The sequence below is a fragment of the Pimephales promelas genome, chromosome 4 (genome assembly GCF_988280905.1).
Source record: "Pimephales promelas chromosome 4, fPimPro1.hap1.1, whole genome shotgun sequence".
NCBI classification, from domain to species: Eukaryota; Metazoa; Chordata; class Actinopteri; order Cypriniformes; family Leuciscidae; genus Pimephales; species Pimephales promelas.
The window spans coordinates 44,354,053-44,379,838 of record NC_142772.1 but is presented as its reverse complement, the minus strand read 5'-3'; the positions used below and the strand labels follow the sequence as shown (position 1 = coordinate 44,379,838).

General features: G+C 36.5%; 1 protein-coding gene and 1 long non-coding RNA gene across 2 annotated transcripts in view; one reads left to right on the top strand and one right to left on the bottom strand.

Annotated features, from left to right (window-relative positions):
• scarf2 (scavenger receptor class F, member 2) overlaps positions 1-25,786 on the top strand; it is a 41,853-nt gene that overhangs the window by 2,389 nt on the left and 13,678 nt on the right. Inside the window, exons 2-8 of the mRNA XM_039658945.2 lie at positions 6,117-6,175; positions 6,265-6,366; positions 8,348-8,864; positions 9,833-10,051; positions 12,054-12,182; positions 13,379-13,482; positions 24,877-24,991. Coding sequence (XP_039514879.1) covers positions 6,117-6,175; positions 6,265-6,366; positions 8,348-8,864; positions 9,833-10,051; positions 12,054-12,182; positions 13,379-13,482; positions 24,877-24,991 — 1,245 coding nt within the window. The remainder of the gene's footprint in view (positions 1-6,116; positions 6,176-6,264; positions 6,367-8,347; positions 8,865-9,832; positions 10,052-12,053; positions 12,183-13,378; positions 13,483-24,876; positions 24,992-25,786) is intronic.
• LOC148981761 (uncharacterized) lies at positions 9,976-25,587 on the bottom strand. Its single transcript, XR_016168389.1, has 3 exons — positions 24,855-25,587; positions 24,707-24,768; positions 9,976-10,087 (listed from the first exon to the last, which is right to left on the bottom strand). It is a non-coding gene; the product is annotated as an uncharacterized LOC148981761 (long non-coding RNA).

The window sequence follows — 25,786 nt, the reverse complement described above, 5'->3', positions numbered from 1 at the left end:
TATTACTGAACTTAAATATACAAGTTTGATAAAAAATCATCATTAAAGAAGAAAATTTCAAATGGCATTTAGAGGCTTTTGCATCTGAACTCTTCAAATATATACTATGGAATATATCATCAAGTGTTTGGTTACTGACATTCTTCAAAATATCTTCTGTTGTGTTCAGCGGAAGAAAGTAATTCATGCAGGTTTGGAACAACTTGAGGGTGAGTAAAATTTAAGTTTTAAATTAAAGCTGCATTCCGTAACTTTTTTTGGGTTAAAAATTATCCAAAATAAAATTGAGCAAGTACATAAACCAGCTAGTGTTCAAAACTATCTGCTTGCCTTAGCTCGATTCAAAACGGTAAGCTTGTAATAATGTTTTTAATTCCAGTGGTACTGGTGGATTTCCGCGGGAAATTCAAGTATGTCTTCGCGTCATTACGTCACATCTGTACACATAAAGAAGAGTCTCGGCTAGTAGGCTATATTGCGAGTGAGGATGTTGGTGGAGAGTTATAGCCTTTTTTCACTGCACTTGATATAAACTTATCAATTTGGTGGCGGATCCAGAAACGACATCACCATTGACAAGATTCACCCATTGTAAAATGCAAAATACTTTGTTCGGATTTCGGAGTGGCTACACAAAAAAATGAGACCGCAACCGGCCCATGCGAAAACAATGATAAATAACGGAAATGCATTAAATGTAGTCACACAATGCTGCTGATGTTAATATTAACAATTTGAGAACAAAGTATAATTTGCACGGTTTGAAGTGATATGATATCGTCGATATCGTTAGATTTAATCAGCGTGATTTACTGCAATGTTTTTTTTTTCCCTTAGTTGGTCAGAACAAAAGTGAATGTTACTTACTTGTTCAGATGACATTTTCTGGTGAAAGTTCTTACGATGGTCATACTTCCGAAAAGTAGAATTTGTGATTCTGGATCCCAGTATCCACACCGGCACAGCGACTGACAGCCACACATTCTCTTCAAACATTGGATTCATCTGCGCCGTGCCGTGCCGAGGCACAACCCATGTAAAGTTGATAATTCCGCGATAAACCGCAATTAGAGATCGTAACGAGGGAAAACTACGGACTGCAGCTTTAAGTTTCTTTAAAAAAAAACACACACACACATTAACTGACCCAAAACTTTTGAATTGCAGTGGTTGCCAAATAAAAAAAAAAATCACAAAAATTAATTAGTCATGTTGAACCTGCTGATCATCTCAAAATGCTTTCCCAAAAGTATATTTAGCCAATTATGGGTACAATTTCCATCATTATCAGCCTATAGTTCAATGAGTCGGTGTTTCCCGAAATCATATAGTTAGTCCTCAGATGGCATGTCCGCAATTTATAGCAAAATGAAATTAAAATAATAAAAATGTTATCACTCCACCACCTGTGTGACATCATAAACCAACATGGTTGACCGTCAAATTTGCGACAATACATAATGAAGCAGCGAGGTATGTTGTACAGGAAAACGGCTGGGTATTGAGACAAATTTCACAATTCGATTCGATTTCGATTCACAAGCTTGCAATTCGATTCGATTTCGATTACGATTTGATTCGATTCAAAATCGTTTATTTTGGATATCAGTTCCAATAAATGGCAATTTTTCTCAAGGGAATCAAATTTCTTAAATGCTGTAAACTATGGTCTATAGTCTAGTTGTAGCCTACTAGGCTTCATTAGCCTAATATGAAGGTAATAATTAACTGTTTTGTAGCTATACAAACACTTAAATTACACTTTTATTTATTTTTATAATAAGAAGATTATATGAAATATAAACATTTAAATGGTGGCTGTCATAAAAACTTGCCAGATTTATTCAAATATGCATTAAATATTGAAGAACACTAACGAGTGTGGACTAACGAGTTTATGTGGGTTTTCTGAGGTAAATATGACGATACATGACATTGATTACAAGCTGTTTAACTGACGTCTTTCCACTGTTGAAACGCAGATTGAGCGAATCAATGTGACGTGATACGGATTTCGATAAGTTGTACTCTATCTTTTAACACACTTTCAGATGCTCATTCATGTTTATTTCGCGCTGTAACCGGTATTATTAACCCGGAAGAGAGATCAGCGCTGCTGCTTCTCTTGAGCTGCGCCAGAGCGATCTCACGCCACAGCGCCAAAACGCTATTTATGTTTTTGAATTTCTAAAGAAAATGGACGTAATTTGAAAATTGAAACTTTGTTTCATATCAATAGTAACAAAGGACAAAGATTATTGCGATTTGTTGGATGCGCACAGCCGCGATACAATGTCCCATTCATTTAAATGAAACAGGATGACTAATCGATTCTTGAGATTTAAGAATCGATATCGGTTTGTAAAAATGAGAATCGATTAATATCGAGAAATCGATATTTATTACCCAGCCCTAAAAAACACCCCTGGTCGATATGTTCAGTGTTCAGATAATCTTCATGAGGAGCATTATTTTAATTCAACACAGCTAAATTTAGTTGCATGAATATAGTTTATCTCAAAATCATGTTGCATTTTAGGGGAATTCTACGCGATGAACGGTTTACGCGGTTGTTTAAAAGTGTGTTTACTTTGCGATTACTGGCTCCAGATGGCTATTACTGTACTTTAGATCAAAATGGAAACCACCAGATACCATCTAATGTGCATTCTCTCAAACAGAGATTCTCAGCAACCACAGACGTTGACAGGAAGTTCACGTTCTTTTAACAAAATTGCTCAAAATTTCCACACAGGACTTTATTGTTGCTGAGTCAAGTTTGGCCCTCTAGCTGTTGACTGATGCTCAATTTCCATTTGTTTAAGCTTTCATCCGCGGCGCTAGTTTCACGGTCTCGCTGTGTGTGTGTGTCGGGTTTGACACAGTGCAGAGAAGTCAGGGCTGTGGTGTAGATCAAGTCTGGGTAAGACATGCACACATAGGCTAAACAAACTCTGACTGAATGCAGAGAGCGGCCCCCACGCTTCAGAGGAAGCCAAAGTGTGGACAAGGCCTCGCAGAGGTCACATGTGGCGGAATATGAGGGGCGGCGTATGTCTTATATCTAACAAGCACTTAGAGAGTATTCAGATTTAAACGGGAAGCCACTTGAAGTAGAGATAGCAAGGATAATTTGAAATGTTTACCATTGACTACCAATCAAAAGTTTGGAGTTGGTAAGGTTTTTTTTTAATGTTTTGAAGTCTCTGTTCACCCAGGTTGGATTTATTTGATCAAAAATACAGAAAAATAATAATAAAGTTGTGTTTGGTTTTCCAGTAGACATATTTCAGTGTCACATGATCCTTCAGAAATCATTCTAATATGCCTATTTGCTGCTCAATTTCCCAATTTCTTACTACTATCAATGTTAAAAACAGTTTTGTGCTACTTAATATTGTTCTGGAAACCATAATGCATTGTTTCAGGATTCTTTGATAAAAAGTTAATCTATATATAAAATATAGAAACCTTTTGTGACATTTCAAATGTCTTTACTGTCACTTTTCACCAATTTAATGCTTTGTTGCTGAATAATAGTATTGATTTCTTTAAAAAAATAAAAATCTCACTCACCCTAAACTTTTGAATGGTAGTTTATTAGTCTACAAACATGTTGAAACCTTAAGACACATTGTGCTGTGGTGCTCATATGGGAGACACAGGTTTGAATCAGGTCCTTATTATGTCCCAAATCCATTCCTCCCTCTTCCTCCCATCATTTTCTGTCAAAAGAAAGGCATGATGTAACAATAAGTTTCTGCAGCAGGGCTGTTGTGTGATGCTTTGAATAAAACATGCAAAATTCCACCGGGATCATATGTGTTGGATTAAAAGAGTAATTCACTCAACAAAAAAATACAAAATCTGTCATTATTTCCTCATTCGTGTCATTCCAAACCCGTATGACTTACTTTCCTCTGTGGATTACAAAAGAGATGTTATGACTCACATATATTTTCATTCCTCTGAAGCTGTTTGATAGCTTCATGTGAGGAATTAACCAAATTTAAGTCATTATTCACTGAAAATGTATATTTAAAACAGATGCATACAAAGAACTACAAATGACATACGAGAGCTACAAATTCAGGGATTTTCCGTGAAACAAATTTCAATTTCAGCTATATTGTGGTTTTAGAAGAATGTCTTTAAAGGGATAGTTCACTTTGAAAATAATTTTTGGTATGTTTTAGCTTAACTCAAGGGCATCAAAGATGTAGGTGTCTTTGTTTCCACAGTAGTTTCAATTTTGATATTTTTAGGTCAAACCGTTCTTGTCCATGGTCACCACCTCAAAGAGCATGCACAGAGAAGTCCAAATTAAACATGGTTTAATAACTCGTAAATATAAGTCAGTCCCTCCAGAAAAACGCGATTATGCGATCGCTGAATTCTATGCAAAATCAGCCAAAGTCCGCATATTTATGCAGGGGCCGCATTTTTTCAAATACACCGCAGTTTCGCCGCATAAATTGCCGATTTCCATGCAAAATATGCGGGGTTTGCATAATTTCATAATCCTCGCATTTTCGTTGCAAAAAAGTCACATGTATCTTAGCAGAAAGTTGAAAAATGTTGCGTTTGCTTCACACAAGAGCAGCCATTTCCCCCTGTTTCCATGGGAACGTTATGAAGTGACGCAATTACGCGACGCCAGACAGATTGACATCTCACAAATCGAACTCGTATTCTGTCTGTCGCACGTTCTACTGTCACATCGTTACTTAATAAACAACATAAGATAAAAGAAGTATTATCAATCAGAAATTACCCGCACACATGGGGTGTTCGAGGCGCACATATAACACTGCAGAGAGAACAGGGAGCACGCAGCTCTTAAAGGGGCCACACCTTATTTACACTCTTACAGTCTGAAATAAAACAAGATGAGAAATTAAATATTCCCAGCGCTTTCTATGATGTAGTATGCTTGTTTATCAAAGGAAGTAATAAGAAATGACTCTTACATTAACAGGATGTTGGGGGAATCACTTTTTTTCCTCTTTTTCATCAAACCGCAATTTTTGCAAGTTCCCTCAATTTTTACAAATTCCTGCAATTTCATCGCATAAAATCGCATAAATATCCCGCATATTCCATCTAATTTTTAAAGAAAACGGGCCGCATAATCAATCAATTTTTGCCCACAACAATCACAAAAAAAACTCCACGTTTTTCTGGAAGGACTGAATACTATTATGGTAAATGTTAAATATAAATCGCAAATTTTTTCACAAATTTTTTGGAAATACCACCACAAAATCAGTCAATTTGATAGCAAAAATCACAAAAAAAATTGTGAAATCCTGGAGGGACTGATAAGTACACATTGATGGCCTAAGACCCAAAACGAGAGGTTTGTGTGAGAAAACGAACTGTAGGCCTATTTATATCGTTTTTACCTCTTGTAACCACAACCACAAACTTCTCTGTGCATGTTCTTTGAGGTGGTGACCATAGACCTGCCTTATACGACTGATAGACAAGAACGGTTTGACCTAAAAATATCAAAATTGAAACTTGGATGCCCTTGAGGTAAGCTAAAACATACCAAAAATGAATTTCAAAGTGAACTATCCCTTTAAATAAGTTCAACTAAATATACTCCAACAATCATTTTCAAAGCTTTCTTGTTCATACTATAGACCTGCCTGTTTATTAGACTGACGTACTGGCCTAATGCAGGACATTTGCATTACTAATCACATCAGGCTGGGGCCTTATTTTGGATCCAGCAACTCATTGTTTTTCCACATCTGACGATGCAATGAAGTTATCGCTTCAAACGGGATGTCTGGTTCGCATGACTCCTGTCGGTGAGAGGGTGGAGAATGGAATGAATGCTTACGCTTGTGTTTGTGCAAGTGGATGCGGGTTTGCTATATGAAACATCTGCGCTTGTGAAGCTCAGAAGAAGCTACAGATGGCACCCAGACATTTGCAATATTCCATATGCTTAAACCCCTCGTGCACAGTTGAAACTGTTGCAAAATAAGCGGACACGTACGTTTAACGATCAGCTGTCCTTCGAGATGTCCGCTAAATGTTGTAGATTGAATATTCAAGAAGCCAATGCACTTTATCTTGATCATTTCATCATGATTTGTCATCAGGTCATCAGAGATTACGTGTTGCAGCGGATGGGCGCAGCAAGGTGAAGAGTGTTTAACACGTAAGTGTCATTTCCTGTATGTTAGATCCCTTCCTGAAAGCACGTTAGCCTACTGGATTTATATCTTGACCATGTCCTTGTCCCCTCAGCTCTCTGTGAAGGCAACTTCACTTGTAATGAGAACGAGGTGTGCGTCCGACCGAACGAATGCCGCTGTCGTCATGGATATTTTGGGGCAAGTTGTGACACAAGTGAGTTGCTTTTTTTTAGGGCTGTGCAAAAATTAATTGCGATTAATCGCATCCAAAATAAAAGTCTGTGTTTACATAATATATTTGTGTGTGCTGTATATAATTATTTTGTATATATAAATACACACACATGCATGTATATATTTAAGAAAATGTGTTATTCGTTTATAAAATATTTATATTTATATCATATAGATTATTTATTTATATATATATATATATATATATATATATACAGAATTTAAGTGCAAATAATTCTTAAATATATACATGCATGCATAGGTATTTATATATACAAAATAATTATATACAGCACACAAAAATATATTATGTAAACACAGACTTTTATTTTGGATGCGATTAATCACAATTAATTTTTGCACAGCCCTACTTTTTTTCTTTTTAATTAAAAATCTATACCCTATAATTAGCCTAAGGCACTCCTAAGAAGTGAGAAAATAAACTTTTAACAGATATATAGCAAGTTCTGTAATAAAACTCTAGAAACTCTAGCGCAGGCTGATATGATAAGGTCATTAACGCAAAAATTGCTTCTATTCTCACCTACACTTTCACTATGTGCACGTCATACGTTGGGTCAGAGGTCACCCTTCCGCCGGAACTCGTCTCTCTTGTGAATGCGCGTACGGCTGTTTGCCGAAAGCCACTGATTATAGTTTATAAAGTTTTAAATATGGATATCGTGGGAAGAGCCAGGATATTATTGAATATATAATTCTGATTGTGGAAGAAAGTCATAAACACCTGGCTTGAGGGTAAGTGAATTATATGATCATTTTTATTTTTCGGTGAACTATTCCTTTAAATTTATGTCATGCTCTTAATTGTCCCCTTCTGATTGGCAAAAGCAAAATAGAAAATCCTTCAATATGTCTAAATTCAGCATATGCTTCAATATAACAAAGAAAATTGTCTAAAAATTAAAAGTGCTGCTAGTTAAATTTTTTTTTTGGAAACTGGCAGACTTAAAGACAACATGGCATCATAATTGAATTTACTTTCTTTAAATATGTCCATTATTGTAAAGGATAAATCTCATAATCATTCATAATTATAAAGTTCATTCACCTCTCAAATGACTTTTCATTCCTAAAGACATAACCAAGGCCAATTACTGTACCTATACTGTATATACACAATGCCTTTAAAAAAAAAAAGAAAAAACTTAATGATCTCACACTTTTGAAAGAAATCAATACTTTATTAAGTGAAGACATTTATAATTTATAATTAATTCGGATGTCAAATAAATGCTGCTACTTTGCATTTTCTATTCACCAAAGAATTCTGAATTAAAATAATATTAATAATATATATAATTAGAATTTTAATTTTGAATATAATATAATACTAATTTATCAATAAAGTTAAGTTATAAAACATTTTTACTGAGCAGCAAATCAGCATATTATAATGATTTTTGAAGGACCATGTGACTGAAGAAATTAATACTTTTACTTAGTGACATTAAAGACTTTTGTTTTGTAAATAATTTTAGGATCTAAAATAATGATTAGTTAAAAAAAATGATAATAATTAAGCAGCATACCTATTTTCATTGATAATAATTAGAAATATTTATTGAGCAACAAATCAGCATATTAGAACGATTTCTGTCAAATCATGTGACACTGAAGAATGGAGTAATGATGAATTTGCATCAGGAATAAATTACATTTTGAAATATATTCAAATAGAAATCGGTTCAGATCAAATAAATGAAGCTTTGGTGAGACTACTTTCTATAAAATTGTCCTTCCCCCAAACTTTTGAACGGTACTCACATTAATATTAAGAAATTTTATTTACAAAATAGACACTTTATGCACTAGTGAAAGAACATTTAACTAAGCAATCTGAATTTCAGCCACGTAAACTTTAACAATGACACCTGAAATGATTCATTCAGCTTCCCAAACGTCTGTAAACTACAACCTGTGCATCTTTTTGACTCCCCTAGAGTGTCCCGCTCAGTTCTGGGGTCCGGACTGCAAGGGCATGTGCACGTGCCACCCTAACGGTAAATGTGACGACGTGACCGGGAAGTGCACATGCTACCCCAACCGCTGGGGTGAAAACTGCGAGAAGTCCTGCAACTGTCAGAAAGGGAAATGTGACCAGGAGACGGGCAAATGCACCTGCCATGCTGGTTACTGGGGGCCGCAGTGCAACAACAACTGCTACTGCAGCATCAACTCTGTGTGCGATCAGACGGGCCGCTGCATCTGCAACCCTGGCTGGTACGGCCGAAGTTGCGCTGCTCAATGTCTGTGTAATAACTCACCTTGTGAGCAGTATTCAGGCCGATGTCAGTGTAGGGACAGGCTTTGGGGTCAGCGCTGTGAGCGGTACTGTCAGTGCGTGCATGGGAAGTGTAACCCGGCAGATGGATCATGTACCTGTAAACCCGGATACAGAGGAAAGCTATGCCGGGAGCCGTGTCCAGCTGGGCTCTATGGACAGGCCTGCAAAAACAGGTGAGGAAAAGTTATATACACGACCAGCCAAAAGTTTGTTTTTGAAAGAAGTCTCTTAAGTTCACTAACACTTCATTTATTTGATCTAAAATATTGTAAAAAAAATATTGTGAAATATTAAAAGGACAGTTTCTATTTTAATATGCGTTAAAATACTGTGCGTTCAATGTTTTGTGAAAGTTGTTTTTATGTGTTTGATTTATGTTTTTGTTTTCTTATTTTATATGGATTTTAATAGATATATTTTGTACAGCACTTTGGTCGACCTAGGTTGTTTTAAATGTGCTTTATAAATACAATAAACTTGAAAAAACTTAATATCCTGTGATGGCAGAGCTGGCAGTCTTCAGTCCGTACTTATTCTACTAACCCTAACCTAATAGTCTACTACTCTAATGAGAGTTTGTTGACATGTAGTTGCAAGTTATTGAGAGTTAGTAGAATGTCTAAAGTGGACCGAAAATCTTAATTATTCCAAACTTAAAGGGATACTCCACTTTTTTTTTGGAAATAGGCTCATTTTTCCACTCCCCCGGAGTTAAACAGTTGGGTTTTACCGTTTTCGAATGTATTCAGCTGATTTTTTTTTTTTTTTTTTTTTTTGATATTTAGAAGAATATCAGTAACTAGACAGTTTTTGGTCTCATTGACTTCCATAGTATATTTTTTTCTTACTATGGAAGTCAATGAGACCAGAAACTATTTGGTTACTGATATTTTTCTATCAGAAAATCGGCTGAATGGATTTGAAAACATTAAAACTCAATTGTTTAACTCTGGGGGAGTGGTAAAATGAGCCTATTTCCAAAAAAAAAAGTGGAGTATCCCTTTAAGAGCAGTAGTGTGCAGTATATTCATATTCAGAGCTTTATATCTTCTTGAATTTATTGCCATAACTTGTTCTCTTCTTTATTTGACTGACCATACCTGGACGATCCCGGGGCTTTCCTTTCTGCCGTTGATACCAGGTGTGGCCACTGCAAAGGCCAGCAGCCCTGTAAGGTGACGGACGGGCGCTGTGTAACGTGTGAGAGCGGCTGGAACGGGACAAGATGTGACCAGCCGTGTGTGGAGGGTTACTTCGGAGAGAACTGTAAGGATCAGTGTCCGCCGTGCAAAGACGGTCACTTCTGCAACCGCATCGATGGGAAGTGCTCCCACTGCAATCCCGGCTGGATTGGAGATCGGTAAGAATCTTTGGCTGATAGTGAACCCTATTGTAGCTGACAGTTATAAAAGAATGACTGTTAATGAAAACAAAAAAAACATTTTTTTTTCTTGGTATTAGACAACTACGGAAACGCTGAACTGCAACGTAAAAAAAAATCTAGCATTTCAAGATTAAAGTTGAAATATTTCGAGATAAAAGTCGAAACATTTCGAGATTTAGGTCGAAATATTACGATAATACATTCTTCCATAAAAGTGTGTGCATTCACACACACACGCACACAGTGTGAAACACTTGCTATGCACCATCATGAATGCCTGTGTGTGTGGCAATGTGAAACAATGGCAAGCACACATGCAGCTTCTACGGAAGACTGTATTCTCGTACTCTCGAAATGTCTCGACTATAATTTCGACTTTAATCTCGAAATGTTTCGACTTTGATCTCGAAATGTTTCGACTTTGATCTCGAAATGTTTCGACTTTGATCTCGTAATGTTTCGACTTTGATCTCGAAATGTTTCGACTTTGATCTCGTAATGTTTCGACTTTGATCTCGTAATGTTTCGACTTCGATCTCGTAATGTTTCGACTTCGATCTCGAAATGTTTCGACTTCGATCTCGAAATGTTTCGACTTTGATCTCGAAATGTTTCGACTTTGATCTCGAAATGTTTCGACTTTGATCTCGAAATGTTTCGACTTTGATCTCGAAATGTTTCGACTTTGATCTCGAAATGTTTCGACTTTGATCTCGAAATGTTTCGACTTTGATCTCGAAATGTTTCGACTTTGATCTCGAAATGTTTCGACTTTGATCTTGAAATGTTTCGACTTTGATCTCGAAATGTTTCGACTTTGATCTCGTAATGTTTCGACTTTGATCTCGAAATGTTTCGACTTTGATCTCGTAATGTTTCGACTTTGATCTCGTAATGTTTCGACTTCGATCTCGTAATGTTTCGACTTCGATCTCGAAATGTTTCGACTTCGATCTCGAAATGTTTCGACTTTGATCTCGAAATGTTTCGACTTTGATCTCGAAATGTTTCGACTTTGATCTCGAAATGTTTCGACTTTGATCTCGAAATGTTTCGACTTTGATCTCGAAATGTTTCGACTTTGATCTCGAAATGTTTCGACTTTGATCTCGAAATGTTTCGACTTTGATCTCGAAATGTTTCGACTTTGATCTCGAAATGTTTCGACTTTGATCTCGAAATGTTTCGACTTTGATCTCGTAATGTTTCGACTTTGATCTCGAAATGTTTCGACTTTGATCTCGTAATGTTTCGACTTTGATCTCGTAATGTTTCGACTTTGATCTCGTAATGTTTCGACTTTAATCTTGAAATGTTTCGACTTTAATCTCGAAATGCTAGATTTAATTTTTTACGTTGCGGTTCAGGGCTTCTGTAGACAACTGAGGGGGAATTCACTAAGAAAGTGTTATTTACACACACTATATGATTGAAATTATAATAATAAACATAAATAGAAGCACATAAAATCTAAACAAAACATTTATACATCAAACACACTATTAAACGGTTGTGGTTGGAAAGATTTATAATGGTTTAAAGGAAATGTTTAAAGACGTCTCTTATTCTCACCAAGGCTGCATTTATTTGATCAAATATACAATAAAACAGTAATGTTGTGAAATATTATTACAATTTATTAAACTTCTGTTTTCTATTGTAATATATTGTAAAATGTAACGTATTCCTGATGCAAAGTGGAATTTTCAGCATCTTTACTCCAGAGTCACATGATCCTTCAGAAATCATTCTAATATGCTGATTTGCTCCTTATAAAACTTTTTATTATTATTAATGTTGAGAAAAGCTGCGCTGCTTAATATTTTTGTGGAAACTTTTTATGGATATTTCACTATTTAATGAATAGAAAGTTTATAAGATCACCTCTCAAATTCTTCCTATATTGCTCTTTGAAGACTCTTTCCATGAAAACTTGACCCCTGATCCTCAGTCTGTCTGTATTTTTGTCTTTGTGTAGCTGTGATGTGCGCTGCCCTAACGGCACCTATGGAGACAACTGTGAAAAAGACTGCAGCCACTGTTTTAATGGAGACTGCCATTTTGCCACAGGAGAGTGTCTCTGTGACCCTGGCTTCAATGGGACATAGTAAGTCACGCACATATTTAGGTCATCTTGATATCAAGGCCTGTTTTCACTAACGGATGAATCACAAAATCAACAAAGACTCATTCTAAATGGTTTAAAGATGAGTAACTTTAAACAAATTGCAGTGTGCTAGACATGACACCCCAATTGGTCAAATGAGAATTAGTTCTTTGCCAAACTCAAATTCATATTCAACACATAAATACATTTTTGTGAGAAAAAAACGTTTACTTGCCCTTGTAACAAAAAATAAGTAATTTTCAAACTCTGTAGTCTATAATTACAGTGATCGAAAGAGAATAATATTGATGAGCCTGAATCACTTAAATGTTCAGACTCCAAAAATCCACTTTCAGGCTTTTATTAGCTTTTTTTTATATTGTTAATAAATTGTTCCTGTGATCAAAGCTGAATTTTCAGCATCATTACTCTTCTTATGTCTTCAGTGTCACATGATCCTATAGAAATCATTCTAATTTGCTGCTCAAAAAACGTATTATTATCATTGTTGATAACAGTTGTGTTGCTTAATATGTTGTGAAACTGATGAATAGGAAGTTCAAAAGGTCAGAATTTATTTTAAACAGAAATCATTTGTAAAATTATACATATCTTTACTGACACTTTTGATTGATGTCCTTGCTGAATAAAAGTTTTCATTACATTTAAATTTAAATTAAAAAAGAAAATCCTACTGACCCCACTTGTAGTGAATGGTATAGTTAAACATTAAATAAATAAATTGTTCGATTATTCAGCATTCAAAATCTTAAATTGCATCCTTGTAATATTTGCATATTAAACTGCAATCGGTTTCTTTAGGAAATGCCAAATTAGTCTATTTCAGTTAGTTCACAATATATCATACCTTTATCTTCAATTGATGAAACTTCACTTTAAACACAAACAAAATAAAATGTATTTTTATGCAATACTTCCCTTTTCTCCGCAAGACATTTTAAATATTTTGTCGGTTTCAGTTTAGTGACGTTCAGTGTCTTTCAATAAGAACTTCATTTATTATAATTGTTCATTCCTCTTTTCTGTTCTGGGATTTGCATTGCCGACATCTACATAACTGCCCGTAATTCCCCAGATTGCCGTGTTCCATTTTCACTGGAAACTCCTGTTGCTTTGTACACAATGATTGTATTGACTGTCTTTCTCAATGCTCTTTGCATTTCTTTTCATTTTAGCTGCAACCTGACCTGTGAGTTCGGTCAGTTCGGAGTGAACTGTGCCCAGACCTGTCCGTGTCACGACAAGAACTGCAACCCAGTCTCAGGGGCTTGCAACCTATGTAAGAAACCCTTCCTGTCTCTCTTTGGAATAATTAAATTGTCATTTCTCAAGCTATGTTATGTCATTTGCTATGGAGACACAAAAGAACCCATGAGATTTTGAGATGTAGTTATGGGGTTCAACATCAGTCATATTTTCCATTACGTAAAGGGGGAGAGAAATAGCTGCCCAGTTGACGCAGAGGTCATCTTAAGATTTAACCTTTTGTCGTAGTGGATTTGTTTTGAAAATCAAGTCATGATCATTACTTCAATTATGCAGTGTATTACAACTACCCTGGCAGATGATTGATATTCCCTAGCCAAGCTGTTTTCATCAATACTATATTTAAAGGGATTTACTTTATTGTTCAATGCTTGGGGTCAGTAAACTTTTTTTTTTGAAGGAAATGAATACTTTTATTGAGTAAGGATGCATTTGATCAAAAAGAAACAGTAAATACATTTATAATGTTACAAAATATTTCTATTTCAAATAAATGCTGTTTATTTGAATTTTCTATTCATCAAAGAATCCTGAAACACGCATTACAGTTTCCACAAAATATTAGGAAGCAACACACCTGTTTTCAACAAGAAAATGTTAATATTATAATAATTTCTGAAGGATCATGTGACACTGAAGACTGGAGTAATGCTGCTTATGAATATATTAAATATGAATATATATATATATATACACTATCTAAATTGTAATTATATTTCACAATATTACTGTTTTTACTGTATTTTTGATCAAATAAATGCAGCCTTGGTGAGGACGAGACAAAAAAAAAAAAAAAAACTAAAAGCAACCATAAAATTTTTATTTCTATAAAAAAAATATCTAAACATCCTAATTATTTTGAATGAAATGTATTTTTTTCTTACCCCACTGACAACATATTTTTGTCATAAGCAAATTTGTTTGTCAAGTTTATATTTAAAACAATAAAAACAAATGCCAATGTGGTAAGAAAAAATTATTTATTTTCAAGATACAGTATATTTTCTAAAAAAGTATTATAATCTAATAAATTTACCTTTGTCTTTAAATTTATCTTATCTTAATCACGCCAGCTTTAAAAAAAAATAAAAAATGCCAGCCACAGCCAGCATTTTGGATCATTTTCACAAAATTGTTATGACCCCTAGAATATTGTGTTTTAGAAATGCCTAAACATGCAACATGGCAAAAGAAAAAAACAGACCCTCAGTAAAAAAAAAAAGTCCATCAACACCCCTAAAGCTTCACACAGTCCTATAGCTCATCCTGGGTCGACATTTAATTCAATAACATTCGGCAGTTTTTGATTTATATGCTGTTTAATGTTAATGAATGCATTATTTTACATATGCATCTGCTGATATCGCTTGTTTCTGCATCTTCTTCATCTGTGTTTTGATTGGGATATTCTGCACTCTTTCAGAAGAACACTAATAGATCGGCCTACCATAAAACTATCCCATCAATGGTGCGGAAAGAGTTAACAATTGTTAATGGTAAACAAGACAAACATGTGCCATTTTCCAAAACATTTGAATAGATTCAAGAATCAAGAAAAATAACATTTTCCTAACATTCCCTGAACATAAAATTCAAATGCAGAGAAATATATATATATATATATATATATATATTTTACTGCACATGATTTGTCAAAGTTGTCAAAGCCATTTGTTTGCTTTTGTGTGAGATACAGTCCTGGAATTAAGTCATTGCTCACTATTGTTATCTCTTTCATGAATTTTTATGCAGCATTACCTTCAATATCACTGAATAATTAAATTGACGAAAAGATAATTAATTTCTCTTTAAAAATCAATGAGAAACTTGTTGTGCAGGCAAAAGAAACACACGGTTGCTATTTGTAACATGCCGGCGTAGTCTTCACTATGTAGGTCACTGCCGTAGACAGCAGCAGTTTAACATGGCGGCCTTGATGGTGTTTCCAGAGCGGTGTCTTATTTTTACGGCTGTGTTTTTTGGCTCTTTTCCTGCCTGCTCGCAGACTTACTGAGAGCCGGGGTTGTTTCACACAGCTGAGAGAAATACTACAGGAAGAGAGACAGAGTGATGAGGAAAGGTGTGGGTCAGGAGAGTTTTCGCAGGGACTTGAGTGAAGGCAGAAATGATGTCATTGAGCCCGACCTTAGTGAGGCCTTCCTTGAACGCAGCTGCGCTTTCAGGACGTGTGTTGATGTCCACACACTACACACTACACCCGGACTGAGCTCGACAAATCTTTTCACACTGCAGGCTGAAACGACCTAATTCCGATTTTTTTGCCCCTATGCGAACTGTATCTGATTTTTTCATGACAGTCAAAACGACACAGATCCGATCTTTTCAAATGCGACCCAGGCCACTTGGGTATGTGGTCCAAATCCGATATGTATCCGATCTTTTGAAATGCGACTTCAATCTGAACGGCCAGGTCACATATATCCGACCTGCACGTCATTGCACGCACCTGTAGCTAGGCAATACACGCTAACTCCAACGCGTTTCTGCACGGTTATGGGCCGCTGCAGACGTGTCTCCCCAGTGTTGTGCCTGAACGCGTTCATATACTGTATTACTGCCTGATGAACATTACTGTGAACACGTTCATTCTGGTGTCTGTGAACGAGCGCTCTCTGTCAGTTTAACTTCATACAGTAGGGTGCCAGATTGATTTCTATAGAGCCTTCCAGGCGAAAACCTGGCTAAAACACATGTAAACATGCCTTAAAATGTAGCGAAAAAACACCCACCAGTGTCGCACCGCGGACGGCGGCGACAAAGCAAGGAGCGCGGAGGGAGGACGCGTAATATCAATTAAACGGGTTTTATGACGAGGTCGGTGAGGATCGGAAAAATCTTACATTTATGTTCAAACTTTGCCCGTCGATAAAATAATTGTTGTCTGTGTTTGTATATGGGCTGTGGCAATAATAATAATAAAACAAAAGCTCGCAACATATGGAAAAAAAGAACTATTCCGCAAACAACAAGTGACGTCGTTGACCGTTGATTACTCTTCTGCGCATGCGGGTCACTTCTGGGTCATTTCACGTTCACACAGATCACAAAAGGTCGCATTTAACTGGAAATGTGAATGGCCTTGCAAAAAAAAAAAAAAAAAAAAAAAAAAAAAAATTAAAGCTGCAAGCAGCATTTAGCGGGGTTCAAGCAGTTTAGGCCTTTAAGGCCTTTAAGCACAAAAGCATCAAAAGACATTAAGTTTTAAGTTTCAATAATGGCAATTTACTATAGGGTATACATTGTTTTTAACATTTTTAACAATTATAGCGCCACCTATAGTCCGATCTCCATGAAACTTTGCATGCTTGTTGAATACGTTATGACACATGTGCTCATCAATTTTTGTGAAGTTCTGACTTTTCCTTTAGGATTTATAGGCTTTTGGGTGCATTTTGTCATGCCCCCTTTTTTAAATGACCCTGTTATAGCAAAACAAATGACAAAGTTCAACTTTTTTTGATAATTATTGATCTAGAGAGTCCAAAGAATTGTCCCAGACTGGTCTGGTTCCGATCGGGCAAAAAACCAGGGACTAGTTCGCAAAAGTAGGTTTTTAACATATTCGTGAATATTTAACGAACGATTTGATTGACAGCAATGATTCTTGAGGCAAAGTTGTTCAGCATGAGGAGATCTATCAATTGATATACATATTGTGGGGGTGTGTGCTACACCACGTGATAACAGAGCCATAAAACTCGTTAGCGCCAACTAGTGGCCGATTTCTTTCAAAATTCTTACAGACCTCTAGGGCCATGAGTCAAACATGCCCAACGAGTTTCGTTCCGATCGGCCTTCGTTAACCTTGTTTTATAGGTGCTCAAACTTCATTGGCCGATGGCGGCCATGTTTTTTGAGATACACCAATGTCCTCATACACATACATGGGGCCTTGGACAAAGACACTGCATACCAATTTTCAAGTCAATCGGACTAACGGTCAGCTGGTCAGAGCCCTTTTTTAGTTTTATTCGTTTTATAGCGCCACCTAGTGTTCCATCGTGGCGATTTTTTTACTGTGACCTCAAATTGAACTTATACATATGTGTACCGAGATTGTTGAGGATATCTCATTTACTTCTCGAGTTATAGCCATTTTAGTAAAATAGGCTCCTCCCACAACATTTATTTTGCGCCCCCTAGCGACCGCAAAGAGACTTTTTCAACATTTTTTTGATAATTATTGATCTTCAGACTCCAGAGAACATTCCTGCACTGGTTTGGTTCCGATCGGGCAAAAAACCAGGGACTAGTTCGCAAAAGTAGTTTTTCGACAAAATTCAAAATGACGGAAAATCTATCATGACGGAAATGAAATCGGAGATATACATTTTTTTCATCAGGTGACCAGCTTTCCAATGATATAAAACACTTCAGTGTACGACTTACGGTCTAGGAGTTATGAGCAGTTTCGCGCAATTGGTTGCTATAGCGCCACCTATGGGCCAATCGGGGTCATAATTTGATAACCTCTCCTCGATTTTTGTACTACCATCTGACAAAGTTTCAGAGCTCCAGCACTTACGGTTTGGGCTGCACGATGCGTTTTAGGGGAGAATAATAATAATAATAATAATAATAAAAATTAAAGCTGCAAGCAGCATTTAGCGGGGTTCAAGCAGTTTAGGCCGTTAAGGCCTTTAAGCACAAAAGCATCAAAAGACATTAAGGTTTAAGTTTCAATAATGGCAATTTACCATAGGGAATACATTGTTTTTAACATTTTTAACAGTTATAGCGCCACCTATAGTCCGATCTCCATGAAACTTTGCATGCTTGTTAAATAAGTTATGACACATGTCCTCATCAATTTTTGTGAAGTTCTGACTTTTCCTTTAGGATTTATAGGCTTTTGGGTGCATTTTGTCACGGCCCCTTTTCTAAATAACCATTTAACACCATGCGCAAATTTAAAAATTTCAACGTTTTTTTGATAATTATTTATCTAGAGAGTTCAGAGAATTGTCCAAAACTGGTCTGATTCCGATCGGGCGAAAAACCAGGGACTAGTTCGCAAAAATAGGTTTTTAACATATTCGTGAATATTTAACGAACAATTTGATTGACAGCAATGGTTCAAGAGGCAAAGTTGTTCATCATGAGGAGATCTATCAAACAATGTACATTTTGTGGGGGTGTGGGCAAACCACGTGATTACAGAGCCATAAAACTCGTTAGCGCCAACTAGTGGCCGATTTCTTTCAAAATTCTTACAGACGTCTAGGGCCATGAGTCGAACATTCCCAACGAGTTTCGTTCCGATCGGCCTTCGTTAACCTTGTTTCATGGGTGCTCAAACTTCATTGGCCGATGGCGGCCATGTTTTTTGAGATACACCAATGTCCTCATACACATACATGGGGCCTTGGACCAAGACACCACAAACCAATTTTCGAGTCAATCGGACTAACGGTCAGGTGGTTTTATTTTTTTTCATATTATAGCGCCACCTAGTGTTCAATCGACGCGGTTTTTGTAACGTGACCTCAAATTGAACTCGTACACATGGGTCCCGAGTTTGGTGAAAATATCTCATTTACTTCTCGAGTTATAGCCATTTTAGTAAAATAGGCTCCTGCTACAACGTTTTATTTTGCTCCCCCTAGCGACCGGAAATAGAAATTTCAACATTTTTTTGATAATTAATAACCTTCAGACTCCAGAGAACATTTCTGCACTGGTTTGGTTCCAATTGGGTAAAAAACCAGGGACTAGTTCGCAAAAGTAGTTTTTCGACAAAATTCAAAATTGCGGAAAAATTTCCATACCGGAAATGAAATCGGAGATATACGTTTTTTTCGTCAGGTGACCAGCTTTCCAATGATATAAGACACTTGAGTCTACGACTTACGGTCTACGAGTTATGAGCAGTTTCGCGCAATTGGTTGCTATAGCGCCACCTATGGGCCAATAGGGCTCATAATTTGATAACCTCTCCTCGATTTTTGTACTACCATCTGACAAAGTTTCAGAGCTCCAGCACTTACGGTTTGGGCTGCACGATGCGTTTTAAGTCTGAAGAATAATAATAATAATTAAAGCTGCAAGCAGCATTTAGCGGGGTTCAAGCAGTTTAGGCCTTTAAGGCCTTTAAGCACAAAAGCATCAAAAGACATTAAGTTGTAAGTTTTAATAATGGCAATTTACTATAGGGTATACATTGTTTTTAATATTTTTAACAATTATAGCGCCACCTATAGTCCGATCTCCATGAAACTTTGCAGGCTTGTTGAATACGTTATGACACATATGCTCATCAATTTTTGTGAAGTTCTGACTTTTCCTTTAGGATTTATAGGCTTTTGGGTGCATTTTGTCATGCCCCCTTTTTTAATTGACCCTGTTATAGCAAAACAAATGACAAAGTTCAACTTTTTTTGATAATTATTGATCTAGAGAGTCCAAAGAATTGTCCCAGACTGGTCTGGTTCCGATCGGGCAAAAAACCAGGGACTAGTTCGCAAAAGTACGTTTTTAACATATTCGTGAATATTTAACGAACGATTTGATTGACAGCAATGGTTCTTGAGGCAAAGTTGTTCAGCATGAGAAGATCTATCAATTGATATACATATTGTGGGGGTGTGTGCAACACCACGTGATAACAGAGCCATAAAACTCGTTAGCGCCAACTAGTGGCCGATTTTTTTCAAAATTCTTACAGACCTCTAGGGCCATGAGTCGAACATGCCCATCGAGTTTCGTTCCGATGGGCCTCCGTTAACCTTGTCTCACAGGTGCTCAAACTTCATTGGCCGATGGCGGCCATGTTTTTTTACATACGCCAATGTCCTCATAGATATACATGGGGCCTTGGTCCAAGACACTGCATACCAATTTTCAAGTCAATCGGACTAACGGTCATGTGGTCATAGCCCTTTTTATGTTTTTTTCATGTTATAGCGCCACCTAGTGTTCAATCGTCGCTATTTTTTTACTGTGACCTCAAATTGAACTCGTACACATGTGTACCGAGTTTGGTGAAGATATCTCATTTACTTCTTGAGTTATAGCCAATTTAGTAAAATAGGCTCCTCCCACAACGTTTATTTTGCTTCCCCTAGCGACCGGAAATAGAAATTTCAACATTTTTTTGATAATTATTGATCTTCAGACTCCAGAGAACATTTCTGCACTGGTTTGGTTCCGATCGGGCAAAAACCCAGGGACTAGTTCGCAAAAGTAGTTTTTCGACAAAATTCAAAATGGCGGAAAAATTTCCATACTGGAAATGAAATCGGAGATATCCGTTTTTTTCGTCAGGTGACCAGCTTTCCAATGATATAAGACACTTGAGTGTACGACTTACGGTCTAGGAGTTATGAGCCGTTTCGCGCAATTGGTCGCTATAGCGCCACCTATGGGCCAATCGGGCTCATAATTTGATAACCTCTCCTCGATTTTTGTACTACCATCTGACAAAGTTTCAGAGCTCTAGCACTTACGGTTTGGGCTGCACGATGCGTTTTAGGGGAGAATAATAATAATAATAATAATAAAAATCAATACAATTACAATAGGGTTTCAGCACTTCGTGCTTGAACCCCTAATCAGTACAAAAACAATAGGGTTTCAGCACTTCGTGCTTGAACCCCTAAAAAATCGAATTTTTTCAAAAAATCTGAATTGAGTATTAAGCCCTGCAGTGTGAACGTAGCCAAAGAGTCAAATAGTCATCAGTTATTATGCTTTAACTGTTTTCAGTTGGTTTTTCAGTAGCAAATGTTTGCACAAAAAAATATTAGGAAAGGAGCATTTGGGATCAGCTGAAAATAATTTCAACTTCTGTTTGTACCTTTGTTTGACAAAATTGCTGCAGAGATTTCAAGTGCATTTAGGGGCTTTCGCACCAGGTAGTTCAAGGAACTAGCCACCAGGGTGGTTCCCCGAGAACAAATGGCTCCCAACATTTTCCTGTTTGCGTTCGCACCGCCATTAGGAACCCTGAAGTGACGTAGCCGCGCCTCTTGTTGTGACTTTTATTTTGACGGCGCGGAGGACCTTTATTTTGACTGTGCTGACATCGCCAGCCACAGCATGAGCACACAGTGCTCGCATTTTCTGTGTTCATTAGTTTACGATCTGTCTAACAGTCCTGTCTAATATGTTATTATATAGAACTGTTACACAAAGGTATTAGCGTTTGCCGTGTGGTTGGTGTCCAGAGTTGCTAGCTGAGCAGAAATACACAATCATGTTTCTCTTGGTTCCCTCAAGGTTGCGTTGGATTTTCTTCTTAGCTTAAAGGTTAAGAGGCCCATCTATCACTGTTTTCCATGTTTATAGAAGTAGTTTCTGGAATAAACATATAGGCTATAATCTGTGTGTGTAAACGTCTTTTAAAAAAACGCTGGTGTTTCCACGTGCATTCGGCCAATCAGTGTACATTATATGCCGGTTTTGACCCTACTCTGAAGCTTAAGTTCCTCCAAAAGGAGTTCCTAGAACTAAAATCATTCCTCGTTCCTGAAGTGCGAACACACCAAAAAACAGGTACTTCCGCCAATAGTCCAGGGAACTATGAAAAGGCAATAAACTAGAGCCTGACGATAAAGGATTTTGAAGGCAGATACCGATGCAAATATTTTTTGGTTTTAAAATCCGATATGCCGATATATCGGCCGATATTTTTTTATTTATTTTTTTATTTCAGAAACGTGCAACAAAAAATTAACAGATTTCCCTAACATTAGTTATTTGTAGTTATTTATGAGTTTTAACTAAAATAATATGATAATGCATTTTAAAAAGAAACTTGTTTCTTTTATTGTCACAACAGAACAGACTGATGATAGTGGCATTAGCTAGCTTTGTGGTTAGCTAGTCTATGATGAACCATAATTTAGCAATGGATTACATCATACTGCAAATTGTAAAACATACATTTTCAATATAACAGGCCAAGGAGAGATGATACGTCTCATTGCTATAACCGTCACGCACTATTAAAGCAATATTTCAGTCACATTGTCAAAAGTTAAAAGGACAGTCAACTTCACTGTAACAACGTAACGTAACTATTACTAGCTAATTCCGCTTCACTTTCGGCTTATTTAACAGCAGCAAAACTGGACATGAGTCACAGTCACAAATTTAGTCATGCTTATTTGAGTTAAGAGAACTGATGGGGATGTTCTTTTAATTGTTATTCAAGCAACGTATGTCTCGTGACCAACTCAACGAGTGTTGCCAACAGGGACTGTGTAGAGTGCCCTCTGGTGGACAAACTATACAACTCCAACACTCATGACATGGTTCAAGCGCGTTTTGTCCGTTTTGATTTTATTTTTGAAATATTAATTTATCGGCCATTATAACTGCCGATACCGATATTTTGGAAAATGCCTAATATCGGCTGATAATATCGGCCTGCCGATATATCGGTCTGGCTCTACAATAAACTATGCGAAACGATTTACCAATCACAACACACTGGTCCAGTTGATCAATCAGAGCATATTGTGCTTTTTTTTTCAGAAGGAGGGGCTTCATTGAGACAGGAACTAAACAGTGTTACTGACAGACTGGGAAGAAAGGAGCAGCAACAATGTCAAATATGAGAAAAAATTATTTGGTTATTTTATTTTTTTTACATTAAATGTGAAAACCCATTCTAGCAGACCCCAAAGCCCAACGTTCTGGGAACGTTCGTTTTTGGTTCCCAGAATGTTCCTAGAACTTTCCCTTAAGGTTAAGGGAACGTTCCTGGAAAATTCTCATTACGTTATAAAAATGGAACCTAAAAATAACCTACATGGAACATTGGTTCCCAAAAAAATAACCTCATGGGACCATTCGGGAACGTTCTGTGTTTGCTGGGTAATTGCCTCATTCATACATAGTTTATTATAAACATTTGTTTATGGCCTGCTGGTTGTGTTTATCTGGGTTTAAGTTGTTTATGTTGCATAAATATTAATAAATGACATAACATATGCATATTGAACTAATAATTGGCCTTGGATGATCCAGACGAAAAATATGGTGCATCCAACAGCAGAAATTCTTCATTGTCAGCAGTGCCAAGTTAAGCATCCCATCACAGTCTTTGTTTATGAACGGAAGAGCCGAATGGCCACACATTATGCTCCAGTGATAATGCCTGTTGGCAACAGATTCAAAGACGCCACTTGCAGACTTCCTGCATCTCACAGGACACAACTGCTAGCTCTTAAACTCCTGACTGGTGTGGAAATTTCAAGTACATTTAGTTTAATTTAGGTACAATGTTCTTCTTTAGCATATAGAAAAACTCAAGATAATGTGAAAGTTGTTTTATGGGAAATGCCATCTGCAATGATGCAACATCAAATTATTCTCAGTATGAATTTTAAAATATGTGAAATATTACACAGCTCTCAGGAAACTTTATTCTGATTGGTCAATTAGAGGATTCTGCTGGGTACTTATTAGGGATGGGCAGCGATTAATCGCATCCAAAATAAAAGTTTGTGTTTACATAACATATGCGTGTGTAGTGTGTATAATTAATTTGTATATATAAATACCCACACATGTATGTGTATATTTAAGAAAAATGTGTTATTAATATATCAAATATAATATTCATATTTATATATAATATTAATTATGTGTAAATATATATAAAGTATACAAGCAAATATTTCTTAAATATATACATGCATGCGTGTGTATTTATATATACAAATTAATTATACACATTACACACACATATATTATGTAAACACAAACTTTTATTTTGGATGCGATTAATCGCTATTAATCGTTGCCCATCCCTAGTACTTATTAAGGTAAACGCTGTGTAAACTTCAATGTTCACTGCATTAAAAAAAAAAGAAGTTTTTTTTATTAACATTTAAACTGTTTAATGTGAAATTCCATGTGCAATAATTATTACATTTGCTTTTACTGTATTACAGTCTGGTCAAAATTGGCATTCTGCAAGTGTGTTTATAAGGTTCATTAACTTTTATAGTTTGTTATCTTCAATTTTACTATAATTTGTGACCAATAAAACTGGATGATTGCCCCGGCCTCAACCACTTATATGTCCAATATTTCGTGTCAATTTATTGATTTATTTACCAAGTGGTCAGAGTCCTCACCCTGCCAAGAGTTTATTTTTTGATACAGATCAGCTGATTGTGAATTATCCCCTGTTTCAGATTTAAAGATGAAATACTGCTTTTAGGAATTACTTAAACTTTGAGCATTTAGAAGACGGTTTTTCTTACCTGTCGTTCTGCTCACCTCAATTGTACTTTGGTCTGTTTTCACTGAACACCCTCCATCTGTCCTGAAAAATGGCTGTGTTAAATTAAACATTTGAATGAATATACATGCATATGTTAGTGCCATTTTTTTCTAAATTGCAAATTTTACAATCTCCGTCTGTCTCTCTCAGATCCTAATCAGCGGATGGGAGTAATAGCTGCTGGAACGCTGGTAACATTCCTGCTGGTGGTTCTTCTGTCTCTGCTGTGCTGCTGCTTCCTCTGTAGCAACAAAGACAACCGCAAGTGAGTGCAAATCAACACTAGTTTCTCAATCCAGTTCTTAGTCAGTCCTAGCCTTCTGAGTTAAAATTTAAAACACTATCTCCAGTTACAGTTCATTGTGATGATCATGAAGTTTTTTTTTGTTTTTGTTTTTTTAGATTGTATGAAGGGTTTAACCATTGGCCCTCATTCATGAAACATTTGCAAAATGAGTACATTTGTGCATAAAATAGACTTTCCCTGAATACTTTCCTCTTGACTCGCACGTTTTATAAACCTCATGAATTCTAATTATTTGTAAATAGGATGCCTCACTGTGTTCACACTGGTTAGATTAAAACGTACCCTGGTGCGATTTCTCTGTTAACGCTGTCATCCGAACCATGGTGCGCTCCAAACAAGCGGACTGGGTCTCACTCCACTTCCAAATGAACTCTGGTGCAGTTCAAATGAAATAGAAACGCAACATGGACCAAAGACATGTAAACAAACCAAAAACAGGACATGATGTCACGAGATGCAACCCTAAAAAGGACAGAATGCTCAAGCACACCTGTTTTTTCTCATCATAGTCGCGATGCTGTCCACAGGCATCAGAACCGCATCTCTTCATGAGTTCTCAGCTGGTCGAAAATACCATCATATGTAGCTACAGTATGCAAATACAACAAACACATTTATGCCAACACACAGCATTGTTTTGGATACGTTTTCGCAACTGGTTCCTTCAAGATTTTCCTATGGGGTTTTATAATTTGTTTATGTATGATTCTTTAGTAAACATGACTTGACGATACTTTACTTATAAAAAAAAAA